Source organism: Ascaphus truei, chromosome 14, assembly GCF_040206685.1.
Source record: "Ascaphus truei isolate aAscTru1 chromosome 14, aAscTru1.hap1, whole genome shotgun sequence".
NCBI lineage: Eukaryota > Metazoa > Chordata > Amphibia > Anura > Ascaphidae > Ascaphus > Ascaphus truei.
The window spans coordinates 52,496,766-52,521,229 of record NC_134496.1 but is presented as its reverse complement, the minus strand read 5'-3'; the positions used below and the strand labels follow the sequence as shown (position 1 = coordinate 52,521,229).

At 42.4% G+C, this 24,464-nt stretch overlaps 1 protein-coding gene across 5 annotated transcripts in view; it reads left to right on the top strand.

Moving 5' to 3' along the window:
* Positions 1 to 24,464, top strand: part of LOC142466165 (uncharacterized) — a 206,534-nt gene that overhangs the window by 56,476 nt on the left and 125,594 nt on the right. For 3 of the 5 annotated variants that reach the window (XM_075570994.1, XM_075570995.1, XM_075570992.1), the window contains 21 exons: positions 476 to 609; positions 710 to 874; positions 3,535 to 3,690; positions 3,824 to 3,951; positions 4,683 to 4,777; positions 5,685 to 5,864; positions 6,324 to 6,464; positions 6,983 to 7,102; positions 9,695 to 9,900; positions 10,491 to 10,569; positions 11,104 to 11,277; positions 11,786 to 11,887; positions 13,209 to 13,460; positions 13,919 to 14,056; positions 17,707 to 17,889; positions 18,202 to 18,357; positions 19,145 to 19,243; positions 19,862 to 19,978; positions 21,338 to 21,454; positions 22,200 to 22,373; positions 22,983 to 23,062. In XM_075570994.1, coding sequence (XP_075427109.1) covers positions 476 to 609; positions 710 to 874; positions 3,535 to 3,690; positions 3,824 to 3,951; positions 4,683 to 4,777; positions 5,685 to 5,864; positions 6,324 to 6,464; positions 6,983 to 7,102; positions 9,695 to 9,900; positions 10,491 to 10,569; positions 11,104 to 11,277; positions 11,786 to 11,887; positions 13,209 to 13,460; positions 13,919 to 14,056; positions 17,707 to 17,889; positions 18,202 to 18,357; positions 19,145 to 19,243; positions 19,862 to 19,978; positions 21,338 to 21,454; positions 22,200 to 22,373; positions 22,983 to 23,062 — 2,996 coding nt within the window. Of the gene's footprint in view, positions 1 to 475; positions 610 to 709; positions 875 to 3,534; positions 3,691 to 3,823; positions 3,952 to 4,682; positions 4,778 to 5,684; positions 5,865 to 6,323; positions 6,465 to 6,982; positions 7,103 to 9,694; positions 9,901 to 10,490; positions 10,570 to 11,103; positions 11,278 to 11,785; positions 11,888 to 13,208; positions 13,461 to 13,918; positions 14,057 to 17,706; positions 17,890 to 18,197; positions 18,358 to 19,144; positions 19,244 to 19,861; positions 19,979 to 21,337; positions 21,455 to 22,199; positions 22,374 to 22,982; positions 23,063 to 24,464 lie in introns of all 5 variants that reach the window. The other 2 variants (XM_075570993.1, XM_075570996.1) reach the window with 2 other exon arrangements.

Here is a 24,464-nt window from a genome sequence, read left to right as displayed (position 1 = left end):
GCTTACATTCTATGTTTTGGTGCCTAAGATACAGGGGGATAAAGTGACTGCCCAAGGTGCCAGAGTGCTGACACTGGGATTTGACATAGGTTTCACACTCAGTGTCGTTATCAGAGTCAGTGTGTTTACTCACTGAGACGCTCCTTCATCCCGGTATGTACGTTTGTATCCCACTTCCAACACCCTGTGTGGGGGAATATCCCACCTTATATTCATCCCTCTCCCTTGACTGCAGGAGGGTGTTTTACGTGATGGGAAATAATGCAGCACACACCTCCCCGAGAGTAGAATCAGACACAAATCTGTAGAAACGCTGCGTTTACTGTGCAAATTACAGGAAAGAGAGTGTACTCTGATTAATGAGTATAAACCTATTAAGAGATAAATACAATTTGTATGAAATCCCTTCTCCAGGATAAATCGTGTCTTTTCTGTGTAAAACGTTTGATGTTTCCTTCTCTTCTTCATGTTTTAGCTGTTTCACTTTTTGATTACGGGAACATGGCCGGAGATAGCTCCTTCGTTTTGAAAAAAACAGATTTCACCTCCCCGCTGTTCCAACCGGATATCGGATTCCCCTTTGGGAACCAGCTGCGGAATTCTTTATATGTGAGTACAAACTCCGGGAGTAGGGATCCCCTCTTTCCTCCATGTCCTTATCTTTCTGCCAGGATGTAATAACCGCACCTCTTGTGTTGTCTTCTTCTAGTACACAGACAACGGGCAGATCATCTTCCCAGTCTCCAAAAACAACATCTTCTCCTACACTAACCCACCAGCCAGTGGATTCCGTGCAGAATACAACGTGGCCATGATAGCTGTGTTTTGGGATGATGCCGACTTCTCCAGAAACGTGGGGACGACGTATTACCAGGTTGGTTTTATCCAATCTTTGGATTATTGGACATCGGGCATAATGTTTGTATTGTGGATTGCTCTTTGCTAATAGGAACATGTAAAATCCATGACAGAGGGAGACAGAGCATATATCCCAAATATAACAGTGAGAGAGTTGGGAGAGGGGAAGAGATGATCAGAGTTGTTTTGTCATGCTACTAGTGTGTAGCAATGTATCGCATTGTACAGGTATATTAAGCCAATGAAGCAGCTGATAATGTTCACCCTTTGCTGTTAGTGAGATCTACAGTGAACTTCTGTACATTGGGAGAAGGAGCAGCTCATTGAGTAAAGCTGACTGGCACTGAGTTTGATACAAGGGAACCTGGTTTAATTCCCGGTGTCTGCTCCTAGGACCTTGGGCAATTCACCTTATCTCCCTGTGCCTTAGGCACCAAAAACATAGATTGTAATCTCCACGAGGCAGGGACTGTGCCTGCAAAATGTCTCTGTAAAGCGCTACGTAAAACTATTAGCACTATACACGAACATGCTATTATTATTACATTATAGATAGAGGAATCAAAATATGTTACAAAGAAGCTAGCTGATAAATCTTAAGGAGTACAGAATAAACATCAAATAATAGAGAATAGAAACAGAATTTAATTGCAGATAAGAAGCACCTTGCTCTGCCCATTTCTCTAACTACTATAAAATCTCAGGCCCCATTTGACCCTTGGCTTTCTTTCATACTTAGGATAGCTTAACGTCTATGCCAAGCATTTTTTTATTCCCTTACGGCAGGGGTGCACAAACATTTTTGTCTGCGCCCCCTGCCTGCACTCCCCCTTTACCCCTAACATCCTGCTGCTAATACCTCTCCCTATACACCCTAAAATACCGCTGCTAATACCTCTCCCTATACACCCCAACATCCCGCTGCTAATACCTCTCCCTATACACCCTAACACCCCGCTGCAAATACATCTCCCTATATACCCTAACATCCTGCTGCTAATACCTCTCCCTATACACCCTAACATCCCGCTGCTAATACCTCTCCCTATACACCCTAACATCCTGCTGCTAATACCTCTCCCTATACACCGTAACATCCTGCTGCTAATACCTCTCCCTATACACCCTAACATCCCGCTGCTAATACCTCTCCCTATACACCCTAACATCCTGCTGCTAATACCTCTCCCTATACACCTTAACATCCCGCTGCTAATACCTCTCCCTATACACCCTAACATCCCACTGCTAATACCTCTCCCTATACACCCTAACATCCTGCTGCTAATACCTCTCCCTATACACCCCAACATCCCGCTGCTAATACCTCTCCCTATACACCCTAACATCCCGCTGCTAATACCTCTCCGTATACACCCTAACACCCCGCTGCTAATATCTCTCCCTATACACCCTAACATCCCGCTGCTAATTCCTCTCCCTATACACCCTAACATCCCGCTGCTAATACCTCTCACTATACACCCTAACATCCCGCTGCTAATACCTCTCCCTATACACCCTAACATCCCGCTGCTAATACCTCTCCCTATACACCCTAACACCCTGCTGCTAATACCTCTCCCTATACATCCTAACATCCTGCTGCTAATACCTCTCCCTCTACACCCTAACACCCCGCTGCTAATACCTCTCCCTATACATCCTAACATCCCGCTGCTAATACCTCTCCCTATGCACCCTAACATCCCACTGCTAATACCTCTCCCTATACACCCTAACATCCTGCTGCTAATACATCTCCCTATACACCCTAACATCCCACTGCTAATACCTCTCCCTATACACCCTAACATCCCGCTGCTAATACCTCTCCCTATACACCCTAACATCCTGCTGCTAATACCTCTCCCTATACACCCTAACATCCCGCTGCTAATACCTCTCCCTATACACCCTAACACCCTAACATCCTGCTGCTAATACCTCTCCCTATACACCCTAACATCCTGCTGCTAATACCTCTCCCTATACACCCTAACATCCCGCTGCTAATACCTCTCCCTATACACCCTAACTTCCTGCTGCTAATACCTCTCCCTATACACCCTAACATCCCACTGCTAATACCTCTCCCTAAACACCCTAACACCCGCTGCTAATACCTCTCCCTATACACCCCAATATCCCACTGCTAATACCTCCCTATACACCCTAACATCCTGCTGCTAATACCTCTCCCTATACACCCCAGCATCCCGCTGCTAATACCTCCCTATACACCCTAACATCCTGCTGCTAATACCTCTCCCTATACACCCTAACATCCCGCTGCTAATACCTCCCTATACACCCTAACATCCTGCTGCTAATACCTCTCCCTATACACCCCAACACCCTGCTGGCTTTCCACATTGCTGTTGCTCGCCTACTTTTAAGTCAGCTGAAATAATGCCTCCCATGTCCCTTTCCTCTGAAAATGTGGGTAGTATAGAGCCATTAATCCTGCACTCTCCTTTGCAGTTTTGTGCATTATATTGCAGTTTTTAGAAATAAATTGTAGTTACCACACTCTTGACTATTCCGCTAATCTACCAAAATCATTAGCTAGGAATGGAACACCATGGATCAGAGATGATTAGCAGGCAGAACAGTTCTGCCCCAAATCGTACCCGATAGGCATAATGTTTTACCCTTTATTTTATGGGGCAATAGGAATATGTCAGGAGCAGTTCGGGGAACAATGCTGTGGTTCAGAGAGTGGAATCCATGATCCAGAACCATATGAAAACCTCATACACAGCTCAGTGGACATTGAAGATTACGTGGGTGAATGCTCCAGCATACCCAGCTAAGAACAATGATGACCAGGTGAGTAAAACAGGTCTGTTAAGCCCTTTGCTGTGAGCAGGGTCTGCAATGTGTTTAAATTCTGTCCCCTTACAAACTGTTAATCTTGTGCTGACATTTGTTCATTAACATTTTGCACTAATTACATGTTTAGACCAACACATACCAGGCTGTGCTGACTACAGATGGCACCGTTTCATACATCTTGATGCTATATAAAGATGGTGGGATGAACTGGAACGTGTCCAATCGCTTCTCCAATGTCCTCATCGGCTATTCCAGGTATCCCGACTGCTTCTATCCCACCAATGAATGTGCCTGGCAGAGGGCAGGAGGCCTGTGGGGCTTTAATTATTGTGTAATAACGTTTTTATCTCATCAATCCTGAATCCCTTATTCTCTGGTGACAATAGGTTTTAATAAACTCTTGGATTGTTAATTTAGAAGTAATCAGGCTCTCCAGGTAAAACCCCTGTGATCTCAGTGAATGCACCTGTCACACTACCATAAACCCCCCTAAGGAAGGGGTGCTGGGTTATGTCCAAAGTCCTGAAACTGTAAATGATTCAGACGGATATTAATTATGATATTATAGTGTAAGATACTCGTGCATTCAGTATTGAGAATCGATGTGTTATTACCCCTCTGACTATCTCAAAAGAGAATATGCGGCTTCTTCAATGGGATCTCACTGTGCCTTGGATTACAGGAATAATCACTGTAAAAATGTATATTAGTCACATATCTTTCTCTTTACATTTTATTGTGACATATTGTGATCGTGCCATTTGTGGTTGGGTCTTGGAATTTAGTCTGAAATAAAAGTAGAACAAACCCACAGCGCTAAACCTGCGTATTAACATTGATTTATATTCTGTAGTAGATAAATGTCCCTTTATTGTACTTCATGATATGAATAATAATTAACCCTGAGCTGAAAGGGAGAGATAAGACTCTCAGGATTCATGTTTTCTCGCCTTTGTTATGGAATATGTTTTCTTTTCTGCTTCCAGTGGGGCCGCTGATGGGTTTTATAAAAATGATGAGTTAATGCAAAGACCAGCTCTGGAGAAATACCGCCCGTCTAACCACGTGGGAGCTAACTCAGGTACAAAACTCCTCTTCCGTCTGAACGCAAGTAATAAGAAATCCTTATTCACTGTGAGGGAAGGAGCTCGGTGCTGGGGTAACAGTCCCCGCCAGAGGCACGAAATAATGGCGGTTATTCTCCTGTGAAATATACTGGGGGAATATGTAGTAAATGCAATGCTTCAAATGGCAAAACTGGGCAAACTCATCGCCCGCTGCGTTAGGCTGTGTCCATGGTGACCGCGCGCTCACGTCCATGCGCATGATGTCACCTGCTTTTTAGCTTCAGGGTAGACACGATGGGGAAGCATGTCGGAGGGCGTGGCCGTGATGTCACGGAGCTGGTTCTTCCTCAGTTGGCGAACTGCTCTTGTGACCCGGCCGTCGAGCCGCGGAATCAAATGGAACTGATTAATTGCGCGGTCTATGGCAGCGATCATTGCATCAAGGCATTGTGAACGCGCCGTGCGCGCACACATCCGCGTGCTCTCGTCGTGCCCTCGTCGACTATGGTCGCGGCCTTAGACTTCATAGATTATACACTGCCAAGCAAACTCATCAAAACTGGAAAGCATTTTGTTGCTGAAAATCAGGGCGTTTGCTACATTCATTCAAAAGGATCTATGCAGAAAGATCGCTTAACAAAAAACAATTCATTTGCCTGCACTTTCCCACCGTGACATGATCTGTGATCTTGTCTCTCTCCTTTCCTGCCCGGTGACTGGAGTACTCAGGACTTCTAGCCGTTTCCCCTCTGTGATGTTCTCACTTCCTCCTGTTCCTGCTGATCCATCTTCTATTATAACTCTGCAGATTTGCTTTGTTACTTGCTCCACTTGGTCCCATATTCCTGCTTTATGTATCTTTATTATTTGCATCTACAACAATTCCTACTGTACATTGTTATACTGCATCTCCATCTGCAGATTTGCGAGGTCTGTGGATATATAAACTGAACACTGGGGCTCTCGATAACAATCGCCAGAAGTGCCTGAGCTGGTTTAATGCTGAGCCTGTCCCCTGGCAGTGGAACTCTGGCTTACTGTCCTGTCCCTGTCTGTACCGGCAGGGACTCTCTGATTTCCGATACCGACCGACCAGAGCAGGTACAGTGATGTTTAAATAATAAATGCAGCAGTTGCTTGTAAGGCAATATAATTATGTAAGCTGCTGATCGATCCATTCTCCGTGATCGATCGGCAAAGATCCGGCTTCCCAGGGCACCCAATATGGCCACCTATTTCTAAAGAGGAAATGCTGTGCCTTTCTAAATGGAAGATTAGTACATTAAACCATATTAAAAAGGGCATCAAGATTTGGGGGGGAAGGGGGAGAGAAAACGTAAGCAATAAGTATTGACGACACAACTGATTTATTAAAAAAACACATACTGCAGGGGTTTGAAGGTAATGTTGTTTTTTTTTAAGAGGTCAATGATAGATATAGTATCGTAAGTATGCGTCAGTTAATGGCAAATCTCACAATTCTAATCCCAGACTCTCTTTGGTTCCAGTAATTCTGTACATCTGTCAGTCTTTGGATAGATTTTTCCCTTATATTTGCAGGTCAGTCTGGCGTCACCAGGACGCTTCGCAGCACATCTCCCAGTACGTCTCGTGCCGGCGTAAGGTGTTTGTACCACCAGGGAAATCAGTTTTCAGAAGGTTATCAGGAGAGGTCCTGGATATTCTCATCTAATGTGCCTGGTAAGCAAGTCACTGGTTATTACATTATATTCCTATGGCATAACCATCGACAAACCCTTCTCACTATACTTGGCTAAACTCTAAAAAGGATCTATTTAATAAACACTAATGTAAACCCCTCTGAGCTTGCAGGCACCTCTAACACTGAGCAGGGGACAATGGGACAATAATTTGCGAACATTGTAAATATGTTTTCAGTTTACAAGTAGTACCGTCATTTTGTCAGGAATTCCCTTTTTATAACTGCAACTCGATTGATATATCCATAATCACCTCCCAAAACATGTGTTGGCGTTATCACTATTACGGAATCCATCCATGCCAGGCTTGTGAAGTATGACGTTGTATATTGTTACTGTTTCACACACATTTATCTCTGGTAGTTTCATGACATCCAATAAAGTCTCTTTGAAATCACACTATTGTTTTCTATTAACATGTAGTCTGAACTTATTTGGGTCTCTGGACCTTGACACCGTCACTGCTACTGCCAATAACAACACTCTTCTTCTTTATAGATCCAGAGCTCCAGGCTTATGACTGGTGCTGTAACAAGGTGGATGACCCCCGATTCTGTTCCATGTACAGGCAGAGGAGACCCCGAATAAGCTGCCGGAACTACAGGCCTCTATTCCCCGGTGAGTTACATTATATACATTTAGCTACTTGAGGCCACGTATAACAAGTAGTTCTATATAAATCTGTAAGGAACATGGATTGGGCTCGCTGCATAAACACCGCTAACTGCCCCCAACTCATTGGATAAAATAAAGTTGTTCACAATTGACATTGATGAGGAATGAGCTGTGAAACTCGCAAAGACAGGTATTTTTAAGAATTTCAAAAATATTACTTTACATCAATTTATCCCCAAAACAGAGAAATACTGGACAATTTCCTGACAGCATCTCGGAACACTTACCGGGACATGTAAAGACATTTAGGAGCCTATGCTAGTAGCCTTCATAACCCACTCATCAAGGCTTTTTAACTGTTATCGGCCAAAAATGCCTACAGCAATTCAGTAAGTGTCGATAAGTCGGTTGAATCGCCAGTTTTGAAACTTGTGCAATTCTAGCAATTATCGAGGCTCTAGAATGGCGATTTCCTCCCCAAATCCTCACACCAGAAAAAGTTGGCGTGAACCTGCCAGGAAGCTTCAGAGGCGGCGGCGAGAGAGGGACTTAGGAAAAGAAAAGATTCTTTTCCTGCATCGGATTGATCCGCTCCGGAGTCCCCCGGCATGAATCAGATGCATGGAAAATGCATTTACAGGCAACTTCATTACCTTAGCGACTAACCGCTAAAGACAATGAAGGGGTTAACTACCAGTGCCCGGTTTATTGTGAGTAGCGGGGGTGGGTGACAGTGGTATTTGGGCTAGATCGCTGCAGATCGCCGGGTGCGCCCTTCAGAGAGAGGTGAACATGACGTCGCCGGCTCCTCGCCAGTTTTGGGCATTTTGCTATCGCAGGTATTCAAGGCTTTCTGCTTACCATGATAGCAACGCTGAAAAAGCGGGCGGCGTATCAGAACCAGAGAGTTGCTTTATGAAGGCTACAAGCACAGGCTCCTCGGTGTTTGTCGCTGTTTCTCTACCAGAAAGGCTTGCAGAGCAATGCAAGAACACTCACAGGGGCGGATTAAGACCGTTAGGGACCCTAAGCACTGAAAAGATTGCAGTGCCCCCATATGTAATTAAAAATAAAAGCAAAACTAAATCGTAAAATACAATTGTATTTTTCATAATGACATAAAACTTACACGTATGCTGAAATGAAAATAGCTTTTTTCTACAATTTCAATACAAACTGCTTTATTTTTTATTTACCAAAAATGTATACAGAACGCATAAATATTTGGTATTATTACCATTATGGTTTTTTTTTAAGATACTAATAAAATAGTATGATAAAACTAGACAAAAGTAACAAACAAATTGAAGTAAATTCTTAGTACAGCTCAACCCCCTTATAACGCTGTGCTTGGGGTCCAAAGAATCACATCGCGCTATAAGCGGATCGCGTTAGATATAATGTACAGCTGTATGCATTGTACAATAAAGTATATAAGATACCAATAATCGTGTTGTAAAGTATTCAGAAATATGGAAATTGGGAGCCACGCTTGCATCGCGTTATAAGCGGATTCGCGTTGTAACGGATCGCGCTATAACGGGCTTGAGCTGTATAAGGATTCTAACCTTTTTATGGCTCGCGCCGGCCAAAACCCATACCAAAATGAGATTAAGTTACGCAAAGCCATGCATTGGCCGTGTAGTAGGGAGGAAGCAACGAGCCATACAGGACTAACATATAAAATGGCCTCGGTACTGACATCTAACGGTGAAAGTGAGAATGATATTAGAAACTGCAGATATGGCAACTATTGTGACCTGCAAATCAACACAAAGTTTCCATATTTCGCGCTTAATATTTGATTAAAAAATGCTCAACTTTTTTGCATGGTGGGCCAAAGATGTCCACAAAGGGCCAATGTTACCAAAGTTTTTGGTATAAATAATATATAAGAAGAAAAAAAAAACAAATCAAGTATATATAATTTAGAAAAATATATCAATAATTAAACATAAATTTATTGCAACACGCGACAGGATCAGATTTGCTCGCATTATTTCGATCTACGTTAGTAGTATACCCCCTGGTTTAGGTGGGGATAAGTTATAAAAGAGAACAGAAAAATGGGGAAAGAGTATAAAGTGGGGTGTAAGAAAAGCAAACAAAGTTTTTTCCCCCGGTGACGACTTCGATGCTTTTTTTGAAATATCAAATTCTTTCAAAAAAAATCCTCAATTTATGTGGTGCCCGTGCTTTGCTGGGGCCCGGAGCACATGCTTAGTCTGCCTATTGGGTAATCCGGCCCTGAACACCAAGATAGAGTTACGTGGGTGGCATTTTTAAGAAACACCCTCTTTAATGTGTTTTTTTTAAAGTCCCACAATGCATTGCAAGACTCCCACGCGGATATTGACCCTCGCTGCGGAATTTCCAGTTATACTGTAATGTTACTGGCAGTCTATTAAAATGATCATGAAAAGTTTTCCATCAAAAAAAAAAAATGGCATAATTATCCCTCGTGTGGAAACCATCACGCAAGTGTGCGGAGCTCTATACGAGATACTATGTAGCAAAACATTGATGCCATGTGGCATTGGCAGCTGTGTGTTCTCTGCACTATACGCAGTTGTTATCCTGTGTTCTCTTTCCCAGGATGGATGTTTGGAGACCCGCACATTACCACCCTTGATGGGCTCAGTTACACCTTCAATGGGCTGGGAGATTTCCTTCTCTTGAATGCTTCGGATTCAGGAACCTCCCTCGTCCTGCAGGGGCGTACGGCCCAGACCGGCACAGCTCTGGCCACCAACTTTGGGGCTTTTGCTGCACAGTACAGCGCCAATACTACAAATGTTACAGTGAGTGTCAGGTCAGAAGGACCAGAGGGAACTCGGCCTGAATGTACAAGCGTGAGGGCAGTTTAGGGGGGCTGTTTTGAGTGGGTGTGCGGGTGGGAGATTGATTGAGTTCAGAGGTAAAAAAAATAAAGAGGAGATTACAATAAAGAACAATGTGAATAGTTACTGAGGGAGAGACTAGAATAAGGCAGAGATTTCTGTACACGTGAGCAGAAAAGCAGAACAAGGGAATGTTTGGTGTCACTTCCTCAGGGTGAGAGATAGCTGTGTATATTACAGCGAGATCTAAGAGCAAGTTGCAATAAAAGAGAGAGAGAGAGAGAGAGAGAGAGAGAGAGAGAGACAAGAGTGAGTAAAGAGTAGAGTTATAACTGGGTTCCTATTATAGTCCCAATAGCAGCTTTGGGTCCAGAAAACATTAGACTCTCTGCATATTGGGATATTACCACTGCTAAATAATACCCAGATGGGACAAGAATAATAACCAGTCGGTAATTTCAGGCATAGGTGTATATAACAAAAGATACGAGCCCATAGGTGTGTTCCTCACCCTTAGTACAAGTATTGTTTCTGCTCCGTTCATCTTGCAGGTGGAATGGTATCTTGGAGGTAATGACACTATAACAGTTTATCTGAATGGACAGGAAATCACCTTCGCATTTTCAGAAGGTAGGTGCTTCACATTTACACGCAGCTTTGCTTTCAGGTTTTTATCTCACGACTGTCACTTGTGGGTTTCTTGTTTTATGCGAGATGAATATAGCCCCTAATGCCTAATGATGTATTGAGCTATGGTGTTCCCACCTCTCAGGCTGCATGCAACCATGAGCTTCCTGCACCCCACGGTCACAGCACTATGAAGATCGGTGCAGGAGGAGATCGCTTTTTTCCATGTCTTCCTCCGGCTGCCTGTAGAATACTGCAGCTCACTACATCTGTACATGTGTAATATGCAGATGTTAAAGGTCCATTGTACACATTCTAGTCACTGTATACAAAGGTGTAATAATGAAACATGTAGAAAATACATTATACATGAATTTTATTAATAAATTAAATTAAACATTTTGTTTGAATATTTTTATAATATGGCACAGACTGTACTTTTGTAACCTCTCAAAATGTGACATTCCTGGCCCTCTAGGAACAGAGGGGTTTAAGGCTCACGTGATGATTGATATCTTTGCCTGACTATATTCACAGACATGGATGCAGAGATGAACAATTCGAACCCCGCCGTCTTCCTGCTGAAGAATAACTCGGTCACAGCCACCTTTGAGGGACTTCTCTCTGTGTCAGTGTCGGCCTCCTCGGGAATCCTGAACGCCATAACCAGTCTCCCACGCCAATACATCAACAAGACCCGAGGCTTGCTGGGTGGGTATCGTGCTTTCTCTGCTACTGTAACTGTCATGGGTTCTACAAAGTTCAACGACCAATATGAGTGAAACATTGTGGCCCCTGAAGAAGCAGATTCTAATTAATACTCCATGTATCCATGTTTAAACGTAGGATGAATGGCTTTCCAAGTGGGTGCGGATCGGTTCCTCTTTAAAGTAGCAGCCTGCACTGATCACTTTTTTTTAACTGACTTTAAGAGATATTTTATTATTATTTACAACGCTGATGCTCCATTCAGGAGATCTAAGTATTATACATATTAAGTGTCCGTTAGGTTTAATGTAGCTCTCCTCAAAGCCCAGGCAGATGCTAAGGATTAGGAAAGTCATGATTTTTAACACCTAAAGAGCAGGACATGCACGGGGGGAAGATTCTCCCATTATACGTGTTAATCGCCCAGTGGTTTCTGCGTGGGGGGTGGGGGGGGGGGGGGGGTGGGGAGGGGGAATTACTTCTTTAATGATGTCATCACTTTCATTTTCAGGAATTTGGAACTTTAATAAGAATGATGATTTCATGAAGCCGAATGGCACAACCGTTCCCAGCACCAGCTCGGAGGAAGAAATCTTTAACTATGGGATGACATGTAAGTGTCCAACATTTTTTAGGGCCACAGTATTAGACGTGATTCAATTCAGAACCCATCACTTGGTGGCTACATCATGGGCCCCTAGGGGGCCAGAACCCATCACTTGGTGGCTACATCATGGGCCCCTAGGGGGCCAGAACCCATCACTTGGTGGCTCCGTAATCAGGCCCCCAAAGAGTTAAGAACAGAGGAATGTCTTTTTTTTAAAGACTCCTTTTCTGTGTTTAATATCACAATGCTTTTCTAAATCTTTATACATTAATGGTTCAAAGAGCTTTGTCCCAATGTTGTTCATGTTTGTAATTTCTTGAGATTCGACTCCGAACCAGTACTTCTTGAATCCACTGTGATAGTGTCTGCAACAGAGAGACTATTGGGGAGGTGATAGCCACTGCAAGAGAGAGACTATTGGGGAGGTGATAGCCACTGCAAGAGAGAGACTACTGGGGATGCGATAGCCACTGCAAGAGAGAGACTACTGGGGATGCGATAGCCACTGCAACAGAGAGACTATTGGGGAGGTGATAGCCACTGCAACAGAGAGACTATTGGGGAGGTGATAGCCACTGCAACAGAGAGACTATTGGGGAGGTGATAGCCACTGCAACAGAGAGACTATTGGGGAGGTGATAGTCACTGCAAGAGAGAGACTATTGGGGATGCGATAGCCACTGCAAGAGAGAGACTATTGGGGATGCGATAGCCACTGCAAGAGAGGTACTATAGGAGAGGCGATAGCCACTGCAAGAAAGAGACTATAGGAGAGGCGATAGCCACTGCAAGAGAGGAGTACAAAGAAAGCACCAGTCTGCTCCCAGGACATAGTTAGTTGGGTCTTTAATAAGTGTGGATCAGGAGTTCTACACTCTTTGTTCCCTTAGGTCCTTAGTTAAAATTCTATGAAGTCAGCTTTCCTTTGCTCGGAAAGATTTTATCTCCATTGAAGCGAATGAACCTTCCTGTGTAAGAGGAAAACCCATTTCCCAGAATTCTGATTAGGAGCCAGCGACTCTGTAACGTGCTACAAACTAACGTGTTAAGGAATTAGCTTGAATTATTGTTGTTTAATGTATTATATAATATTGTGTATTATATAACACTGGACAAAGCCAGATACAGGCACTGTTCCTATGCCAAAGAGTTGACAATCTAATCTCAGAATTAAATACCAGAAGAAACAACAATGATGCTAAGATTATAGAAGGTGTCAGTGGTAAGACTTGAACCAATGAAGTTGTGAATCCATGAGCTGTTCTCTTACCCACAGACTGCACTTCTTGCATACCTGGTCTTCTAATAGATGTTTTTTACTAAACAGGGGCAGTCACTGAGGGCAGCCTGTTTACCAGGAGCGATTGGGCAACATCAGTGAACAGCTCGGGCACGTTCAAACCCATCTTCCTGAGGGATCTGAAAAACGATACAAATCCTGCAGAGTACGATCGGGTGTCAGCCCTGTGCAGTAATAACACGCAATGTATCTACGATGCTCTGACCACCAATAACACAGACCTGGGCTTATCAACTCTGCGAGTGTCAGAGGCATTCCAGCAAACCAACACAACTCTGAGTAAGTGCCATTATCATGATGGGACAATGCAATCTACTTTTCGGGGTGGACTATTAGAGGTTAACCCCTTCACTGTTGTGCGAATGTGGTAAAGTAATCTGATGATGAAGGGTGGATGATGATTACATGTGGTTGTGTGTCTCATTGGCTCTGGGGTCTCTTGTATTTCTGCAGCACCTTTCAGTTCCAAATCACTTTGCAATTAAACCTTATTATCCCCATGCAGCCAATACTATGATTTGGTACTCCTGTGAGGTAGGAGAGACCTTTTCTCACATTCTGGCCAATAATGCTGTTGGTAGATATTGAGATACAGGGACAAGTCATGTGATCACAGGATGTAAATGGTTAAAGCAGGGATACATATTACACCAGATTGTGTATTGAAGAGCAATATCTCAACTACTTCACACATCCCTCCTCATGTGTGTAACAGATCCCTCCTGTGTGTGTTTCAGATTCCTTCCCTCCGCTTATTACTGGCAATGAGACCATTCAGGCCTTCACACTGGATAGAGTCAGCGTGCAGTACAGCACCAATGGGACAGGAGTCAAGGTCACTGCTGCCGTCCCTCATAAGGATGTGAAAGTAACAGGTGAGCATTCCCCAAATATCTCTCTCAGATCACATTAATGCTGCTCTCCTCATTCTCACATCTCTCTCTCCTGCACCTTCTATATTTCCTTTAGGTCATTAAAGATGGGTGCACAATATCTCACTCACGGGGTGTGGGAGATAATATGGCAATTGGGTTGTAAACCAAGTTAAACAGGCATTGCATCTTCTGCAGATGATCCAGATATTATAGGGGACCCCAAAATACATCAAACAAAAACGCAAATAATAGTGCAACATTGCTTCCTACACAGAAAAATACACAAAAGGTAACACACACACAAACGTTACAAGAAAGCATTGCGACCACACAGGGTCAGAAAATGGAGCACTGGAGCGGCCTCATGGTGGCACTCTCCTTCCTCCGATTCAGGCAGTGGTGACGTCACATCTGGAACTGCCGCCACCATATGTGCATGAGAGCAGGGGCCGACCCCTGAGGAAGCTCTATGAGTGAAACACGTAGTGCGACAACGTGTGGAGCATTTTCGTTACCGCGGAGACATCAGCTGCGATCCCTGCTCTCATCCACATATGTTGGCGTCAGTTCCAGATGGGACGTCACGACTGCCTGAATCGGAGGAAGGAGAGTATCGCCATGAGGCTGCTCCAGTGCTCCATTTTCTGACCCTGTGTGGTCGCAACGCTTTCTTCTAACCTCCGTGTGTGAGTGTGTTACCTTTTTGTGTATTTTTCTGTGTAGGAAGCAATGTTGCACTATTATTTGCTTTTTTTTGTTTGATGTATTTTGGGGTCCCCTATAATATCTGGATCATCTGCAGAAGATGCAAAGCCTGTTTAACTTGGTTTACAACCCAATTGCCTTATTATCTCCCACACCCCGTGAGTGAGATATTGTGCACCCATCTTTAATTACCTAAGTGATTTGAAACCATGTTGCAGTATATTTTTGCTGTTTTTCCGTTGCACACATTTCCTGGGATATTTTGCGCTTCTCATCCTGTCCTTCTCGGTATTTGCCCAGATGACTGGAAAAGAGCCTTGTTCCTATGGAGCTGCATTACTCCCAACTGATTGTAAATACTACTTTTGCACTTGAAATCACCCACTTATATGTGATATTTGCAGTTTCTTTCTTTGTTTCTTTCGTGAATAAAGTAGATATAGCCATGTTTGTCCAGTTGTGATATTGCAGAGTAAATGAGTACTTCAGTATTAGGGGAGACCTTTTTTTATTTGGACTAACAATAGATATTATAAGACAAGATTTCGAGAGTACTCCTCTCTTCCTCAGGTCGGCGATACTGATTTACAGAGATTCCATGAGCTTAACACAGGTGAAAAAAAGGAAAGATAGCCATCTAAGCAGATTATACAGAGAAGGGATAAACAGACAATAAATGGATCAAAGGGACAGTGGGACACAGGACCATCCATCCATCAGCAGTGTGCATGGGGGAGAGAGGGGGTAAGGGACAGTGAGACACAGGACCATCCATCCATCAGCAGTGTGCAGGGGGGAGAGAGGGGGTAAGGGACAGTGAGACACAGGACCATCCATCAGCAGTGTGCAGGGGGGGGGGGGTGGTAAGGGACAGTGAGACACAGGACCATACATCCATCAGCAGTGTGCAGGGGGGGGGAGAGGGGGTAAGGGACAGTGAGACACAGGACCATACATCCATCAGCAGTGTGCAGGGGGGAGACGGGGTAAGGGACAGTGAGACACAGGACCATACATCCATCAGCAGTGTGAAGGAGGGGAGGATAAAAATACTTACTGGTATACTGTATGTTATAGCACTCAAGAATGGAAAACATTCAAACTCAAAATGATGATACGCTTTGACACTAAAACAAGAGGATTAATGCTGATAGGATTTCAGTTTTTGTAATCAGGCAAAAAGAGGGGGAAGGGGAACACCAAATGAATGAGTCCCCTAAAGAATTCACTAACTGCACACCTACATATTATAAAATCTAACTTTTAATAAATTTACTTAAAACATATATTACCAAACGTAATGTACTAAATGTTTTAAAAAAATGAATTAAATCTTCAATAACGTGCAACCATGTCAGATGAATGTATGATTGTACAAACCCAAATGTAATATTCCTGGGTTTGACAGGACAGTGGATGCTGCAAGTCAGGGTGTTAACCCCTCTGGAGTATATATGCAGACTGTAGGTAACCGTATCCTACTCAGTGAGCCTTTAACTGGTCACAGACTCAGCAATCCTGCAATGATATATATAGTAGCGAACACCTATGTGTTAAGTGCATATGCTTGAGAAGTGACGCTGATACAAACACAATCAATCCATAATACCCTCAGTATAGTTAGGCTGGAACTCGCAGTGCCATTGACATAGAGTTTCTCAGCAAAGAGGCTCAGATTGTGTGTATAGCAGGAAAGCAGACTCACTGCCCAGTGAGCCTTTAACCGGTCACAGACTCAGCAATCCTGCAATGATATATATAGCAGCGAACACCTATGTGTTAAGTGCATATGTTTGAGAAGTGACGCTGATACAAACACAATCAATCCACAATACCCTCAGTATAGTTAGGCTGGAACTCGCGGTGCCATTGACATAGAGTTTCTCAGCAAAGAGGCTCAGATTGTGTATATATCATGTAATGTGTATAGCAGGAAAGCAGACTCACTGCCTGTTGTTATATTTATCAAGCTAATGCCGTCTGCATAGATAAAACCAGGAGACTTAAGGCACTACATTAAAACAGCTCCAAGTAGGAGACTGACACAACTGCGCGTCCAAAGACACAGGACCATACATCCATCAGCAGTGTGCAGGGGGGGGGAGAGGGGGTAAGGGACAGTGAGACACAGGACCATACATCCATCAGCAGTGTGCAGGGGGGAGACGGGGTAAGGGACAGTGAGACACAGGACCATACATCCATCAGCAGTGTGAAGGAGGGGAGGATAAAAATACTTACTGGTATACTGTATGTTATAGCACTCAAGAATGGAAAACATTCAAACTCAAAATGATGATACGCTTTGACACTAAAACAAGAGGATTAATGCTGATAGGATTTCAGTTTTTGTAATGTTTTTGTAATGTTTCTCCCTGCCTCTCTGTCATCCCCCATCCCCCCCTGCACACTGCTGATGGATGGTCCTGTATCTCACTGACCCTTACCCCCTCTCCCCCCTGCACACTGCTGATGGATGTATGGTCCTGTGTCTCACTGTCCCTTTTATCAATTTATTGCTCTGTCTGTTTATCCCTTCTCTGTATGATCTGCCTTAGATGGGTATTGGTCTTTTTTTTTTTCTCCTGTGTTAAGCTCATGGAATCTCTGTAAATCAGTATCGCAGACCTGAGGAAGAGAGGAGAACTCTCGAAAACTTGTCTTACAATATCTATTATTAGTACAAATATGAAAGGTCTCCCCTAATGCTGGAGTACTCATTTGTTTCCTTCTATATTTCCTTTCTGTCACAACGCTCCTCTCTGACACATGTACTTAGGGCGACATTTCCATATTTCTCCCTCCCATCTTGCTGGGAGCTCAGTGGTCAGCTATGTGCAGGTGGCAGATGATGAATCTCTCTGGATAAAGCTGCTTTTGTTATTATTAGAGCAAAGTCACACACACTTCACCTCTTCTTATGGATCTCCTTACTTTCTGCTCAGATGAAGGGCTTCTGACCTGGATCCCATCCAGCACGGAGGGCTTCACCTTCCAGCTCTTAGCCACAGATTCCCAGAACCTCTCCTCGTCCTTCCAACCCAAGTTTGTTGTCTGTGACTGTAATGTCAGCAGTGAATGTGACTATACCCAGGTCACCAGAATCAATGACACTTCTCTTTATGTGAGTATGGGAAACAGATTAATTTGTCACCCAAGTGACCTCAGTGCTTGTGTTAATGTTCCCTCCTTATCATCCCCAAATACCTAAGTGCTGGGCGGCTTTATACACATTATTTTCTTAAGCGATGAATAATACAATTATGAATTCATTACTTATATTGCACCTTTATCCATTATACATACAAGATTACCTGTTATAATTACACTATTGCAATATGTTTCACATCTGTTATTAGATATTCTGTTTATTTTCCTTGGAGTATCTTGAAATGCTGTTACATTGAATCAGCTGTTTGTTCTGATCATTAAACAGGTAGCGAGCTGTAACTGCGCAAGTAGTTACTCCGGAGCCTTCTGCAGGACCCCTCCAGATCTCTGCACTCAAGATTGTTTCCTTGGGGTAAAATGTGACCCGAAAACAGGCTGTGGGCCATGTCCTGAGGGGCTCGCTGGGGATGGGCTGCATTGCTCAGGTGAGTAACAGCAGTAAAACCAATGCAGGCTATTGGCCAAGAGGGTTCCATATGAAAGCCGCTTATTTTATAACCACTTGACACAATTCACTTTGTATTGCTTTAAGGAAACCGTCCCACTAACCTGTCCATAACAGGAGTGTCCCATATGGTTAGTACGCAGGCCAGGTGTGTCTATAGAGAGCAGCATCGGCTAGATGGGAAGAAATGATAATAGCCGGTAGTTGTGGCACAGGACAGTGCATTCATCTCATAGGAATTGCTCCTCTGTGGTGTATCAATCTCGTGTATTAATCTCGTGTATCAATCTCGGGTATCAATCTCGTGTATCAATCTCGTGTATCAATCTCGGGTATCAATCTCGGGTATCAATCTCGGGTATCAATCTCGGGTATCAATCTCGTGTATCAATCTCGTGTATCAATCTCGTGTATCAATGTTATTTATCAATTCTTCTGTAACAGCAAAAGGGGAAATAGTCACCCCCAAACAAACAGCATGAGTGGGATTCCTAGGATATTAGGCCTGACACTTCTTACATAATCTCCCACATGATATGAGCCTGACATTTGTATTTGTTATATACAATGAACTGTTGTTTACATCCTCTGCATCATTACATAAAGAATAGCTATTAACCAGACATAGGAAAGTTAGTCTAATATTGGTGATATTGAACTTTATTGTGCATATTGCTACATTCTCTTTTCTGTTCAGGTAAATGTATAAAGTAAGTCACATTCTTCTGATGATATTCAGATCACTTGTGCTCTGTTTATTCTGACAGATATTGATGAATGCTCCCAAAATAATTCATGTTCCCCTAATGCTACCTGTACGAACACCCTGCAGAGCTATAACTGCACCTGCAAGCAGGGGTTTACTGGTGAGTATTCTGCAATGTAAACGTGATAAAAGGTGATATCCAACAAATAAAATATATTTTATATATCTCCATCACATTGCAAGTTCCCCACGGAAGTTACATACTTGCAATAAACAAATAAAGGGAGACTGAAAAATAAATATACCCCTTATAAAAAATCAACACTGTGGCATTTACTTTAAAATTCCTTATAATTGTAAAGAGTTGTATTGTCTCAAACCCTTAATAAAACTATGTGTATCTATTCTGGGAGCTCACAAAATCTCAGGAGATCCCTCATCAGTTCCACACAGTGTTACAAAGTGTTTTGAGACAATACAATAGCAGTGTAACATACATGCCACATTGTAATGCTATTTATAAGGGAGGTGTTTAATATATCGTTTAGTCACATAGTTTGAGCAGTCCCCACCTTCCTTTATTGTTTATATTTTGCCACAACATTAACTGGGAAAATTAACCCTCCCCCGGTTAATGTTGTGGAAAAAGATAAACAATAAAGGAAGGAGAGGACTGCTCAAACTATGTGACTAAACTATATATTAAACATCTCTGTTTAATGTGCTTTGTATTGTCTGATTCTCCATGTCTTATTGTTACGTGTCTTTGTTTTATAAGGTAATGGAACTGATTGTGCTGATATTAATGAGTGTGCGAGCAATCCGTGTTCACCTAACGCCTTCTGCACCAACACCATCGGAAGCTTTGCATGTGCCTGTAACGCAGGATTCACAGGTAACTCATTAAATACCTTTTACCTGCAGACCCGAGCTGCTCCTCACTGACCGTGTCCTCACTGACCGTCTCAGAGATAGCAGCGTACTGTACTTGGGATTGTCCTAAAGTGGGGGTTAGCAGAGTGTTTTTATAATAGTGCTGCCCAGTAGGTCAGTATCTCCTTAGTCTTCTCTCCTTTCTCTCTCAGTGACTGCAGAGCTGAGACATTATTCCTCCTCCCTCCCGTATACAGAGATACCGAGCTTTGTTCACTGCTTGTCAGTCCTTAACTTGTTAGGAGACAATATTGGATCTCCACCGTGAGCAGGGCCCCTCTTCTTGTAATTAGTCAATGACTTGTGATGCGTTAAAGAATCTCCAGGAGTCATTTACACCTGTCTGTCTGTATTGTGAATCGGGTAATGATATTCTTTGTGCTGATATTGATCAGTGTCTAGACAGGTCATGTCTACACAATGTTACGTGTACCATCGGGTACTACACATGTGCATGTAACACCGTATTCATAGCTAACTCATTGAATATCTGTCTCTAGGACAAAATAGCAGACATTTCATGAGTCCAGCAAACCCAAACATGGTGCAGACACCTCATGGGTGGAAACCTTGCTTTATATTTGTGGCACTCTGAGAACATCCAATGCATAGAAAAGAGAAATGGATATTATTCGATTCCATATTACTTTGCCTTTTTAAATACTTTACAGGACTGGCAATTGAATGACCGTTCTATAATGTTTCCAGCTTTATTCGCACCGCTTATCTAATGAGGAGTCCTAATGGCTCCTACATATCCCATCAGCGTCTGCATGTGTCTGTATTGCTGTTTTAGGGAGAAGATTGCATTGTGATGGTGGCAAAGAGATCGTCAGTAATCTTTAATAAAATCAGAGGTGGTTTATTAGGGTGAAGGGAAGCTAAATTCCTAAGCAAAGAAATATGAATTTGTATCTAAACTACAATAAATAATTATTTAGTTGAAGTAATCTGATTGCAAACAGAATTTCTCTGTGTCTCCCAGGTACTATTCCATGCCTTTTCCTAATAATATCATAATCACTAAATAAAGCTCTATATACTATATACAGCTCCTTGTTGATTCCCAAAAAGGTGGCAGAACTTCGTCTTCTTGAGGTATATCACACAAATAGACAATCCTACTTTCATGACTTGTAATATTTTTTTGGACAGGTTAAGACTTTGTCCTCGATACGGTTACAACTGGAATTACAGACCTCAAAAATCCCTTCTGCAGATGGACTTGTCGGCCATTTTCCTGAATACCATGAATCTCCCTTTTATGTGCTTTGTAGTGTCAGATTCTAACTAATTGTTGCATTTCTTTGTTTCCTGTAAGGTAATGGAACACTTTGTGCTGATATTAATGAGTGTGCAAGCAATCCGTGCTCACCTAACGCCAAATGCACCAACACCATTGGAAACTACATCTGTGAATGTAACGCAGGATTCACAGGTAACTCCCTAAATACCTTTCTACCTGCAAACCCATATCAGAGTAAGGCTCCTCTTCTTTTAATGAAAGCCTTTTCGGTATTGGTGTCAGGTAACCGAGCACGTTGTGCTGGGTATCAGCAATCCATGCCACCTGCACCAACACCAGAATATAATAGATAATGCATCAAAGTTTGCATCTGGAACTGTCAGTGTTTCCTTTTCCTCTTTGTCTAATAACCCTGACAGGTTGGAGGTGACCTCTGTGCCTGAGAGATCAAGGTCAAATGCAAAATACATTAGCAAGTTTGTACATTTGACAACAGCACACACTGACACAAGCAAGAACAATTGTAACACGACAAGGAGCAAATTGTATCAACGCCAATGTACCAATACACTACAGCAGTTTTGGCCTGTCTGCATCGGCTTGTGATTCCGGAAGTGCTAAAGTAGGAATTTAACTTGCTATAAACAAGCTCTCCAACATTAGCGTTCTTCATCAATTAAATTGTACTGTACACAGCTTTTGAAACCTCATTGGTTTCTTCTGCCAGTGTAGTGAGTCACTTAATGTTTGGAAAGCTCGTTACACTTTTATTTAATCTATAAGGAACTTGAATGTTCTTTCGCTAAAAGGTATCAACCTACAGCAGATCTCCTTCTCTCCAGGACCAATATACAGCCACTAGGACTTTGAAGTACAATGTTGTATAACACACTAATTTATGGTGATATATATTCCATGTTCTCCTTCATATTTGCAGGGAATGGCAGGGTGTGTACCTGTGCTCCCTGTGACCCAAACTACTGCGGCATTGGAGGAACGTGCTCCAGGGTGGGGCAGTCCTGCTCCTCCCAGATATGTGCGTGTCACCCGGCATTCACCGACGAGCGCTGCACCATCGCTGGCAACAATTTCCCTGCGCAGGCTAAGCCAGGTGAGTCCAGGTCCGATCTTTGGTGTCTAGAGAGAGGCAAATTATTTGCCCAAATTTGTATTCACTGTAAATATGTTGTTTTTGCACATTTTCGAAAATTCTTACATTTGTTGGCATTCTACAAAAGTCGCCACTAAAGTTGAGTTTCTTTTAATTTGATTATTAGTAAAATGAAAATGGGAGGATATTTGAAAATTCACCAAAAAAACTAAAAAAATAGAATATTAAAAAATTTGCAAAAAATGAAGAATGTTAGAAAATATTGGCAAAATTGAAAAATATTTAAAATATTCCAGAGAATATTATAAAGAGATATTAAAAAAATTCCAGAATGAAAAATAACAATGAACAGTTAATCGAATTTCGCCACATTCGCCGATCTCCGGCTGTCGTGTGCTCTCTGCCAATGCAAATATCAAGGCAGATTATAATTAACCTCTCCTTAACCTCTTCCGTGCCACAGGCACATACAAATTATCTAGAGCGGCCATGTTGGTTCATTTAAAGGTGTCAGATCCATATGTTCTTCATAAATCAGAGTCGTTAACTTTGTTATATTTTAAGGCTGAATATATTGTAAATGAGACATATTATTTATTTTGTCTGTAGATACACCGAAGAGAACTGTGCACTTAAGACTCAAATCAACGATCAATTCAACTATCAGTGAAACCGAAGCTTACAACAAGGTATGTACACGTCATCTTGGGGCGCGGGTTTCATGTTTGAGTCATTATAATTTCTGTGTTCGGCCCTGGGGAACTAAGCTGTTCCGATCACAAACGTACCCGCTTTCTGTACTGCAAATGTGCACGTTTAACATGCTTTACAAACTGCACGTACAGGATATTGATGTGTTACATACATGGGGTCGGAGTTACACGCACTGCGAGGGTTTAAATGGAACACGGAACATAGGATTCTTGATGCACATTAAAGCGGGAATGTGTTTTTCTCCTCTAGTTTAATTGCCGTGTCCAATCTGCTGATCTGGAATATAAGAGATTAACCTCAATAGGGAAGGTGACTGGGGCTCCAATAGGTGGGAACACTAAAAAAGAAAGCAATTCACAGTCGAAAATCCTGAATCCTTTCAATAATGCAATTCAATAGGAAAAAGAGGCTGAGGAAAACCCTTTTGCAAGACTTGACTGGATAAATGTACAGTATGAGGATTTTGCATTGAACTGCGGTCAGATGACCATATATATATTCAAACGCATAGACATCACTCCTCCGTAACAAATTATAAGTCCAGCAATAATTGGAGTAATACTCACTGTTGATTGAATAAATGTTCTGTGTCACTTCCTAGTGAGAAGCAACAACCATAGGAGTTTGCAGGGTCATTCTTCACTTGCAGGGTAAAATATCCTTGAAGTTTGAATCCTCTAGATGCTTCTATGTGCAAAAACGTTTAGGAGTTGCACTTTGATACAGCCAATTCTTGGCGAAACATGTCAGTATAATCCTCTTTTTTTGCACATTAAATCGTTTTTATTCTCTCCCTTTTGCTCCTTTGAATTTCGCGGCGTTTTGCCAGGACTATATGCCTTGATCAGGAATATATGAAACTCAGAGCAAACTCTAAATGACAGAGGAGTCTATGTACTGTCACAAACCTAATATTTGGTGTAAATTTGACGCTAGAAAATGAAAAAGTATATTGCATGTGTGCGCATTTATGTACTAACCTTTTTTTTCAATGTGCGCTTTAAGCGTCAAAAATGTTTTTTTGGACAGGTATATTAGCGCAAACAACACACAGATGTAAATGGTACATTATGTACAGAAAAATGTGTATCTGTGCGGCAAAACATTTGTTGATATTGCCCCAGAAGGGTACCATGGTATACCCTGCACAAATCCTACAGTCTGTTTATATTTTCAGCGCAGAATAAGACGCCCTTTAAGTAGAAACGTTTTCGCCGAAGCGCGATGATGTTTCATTATACGGAATACGTTAACATTTGTTATTGTTTTCACAGTATGTCTATTATTAAATATTCTAATAATCATTTATTTTTTACAAATAAACAATTCTGTTTTTTTTTAAATTGTATCACTCCTGTATACAACACGACACTATGT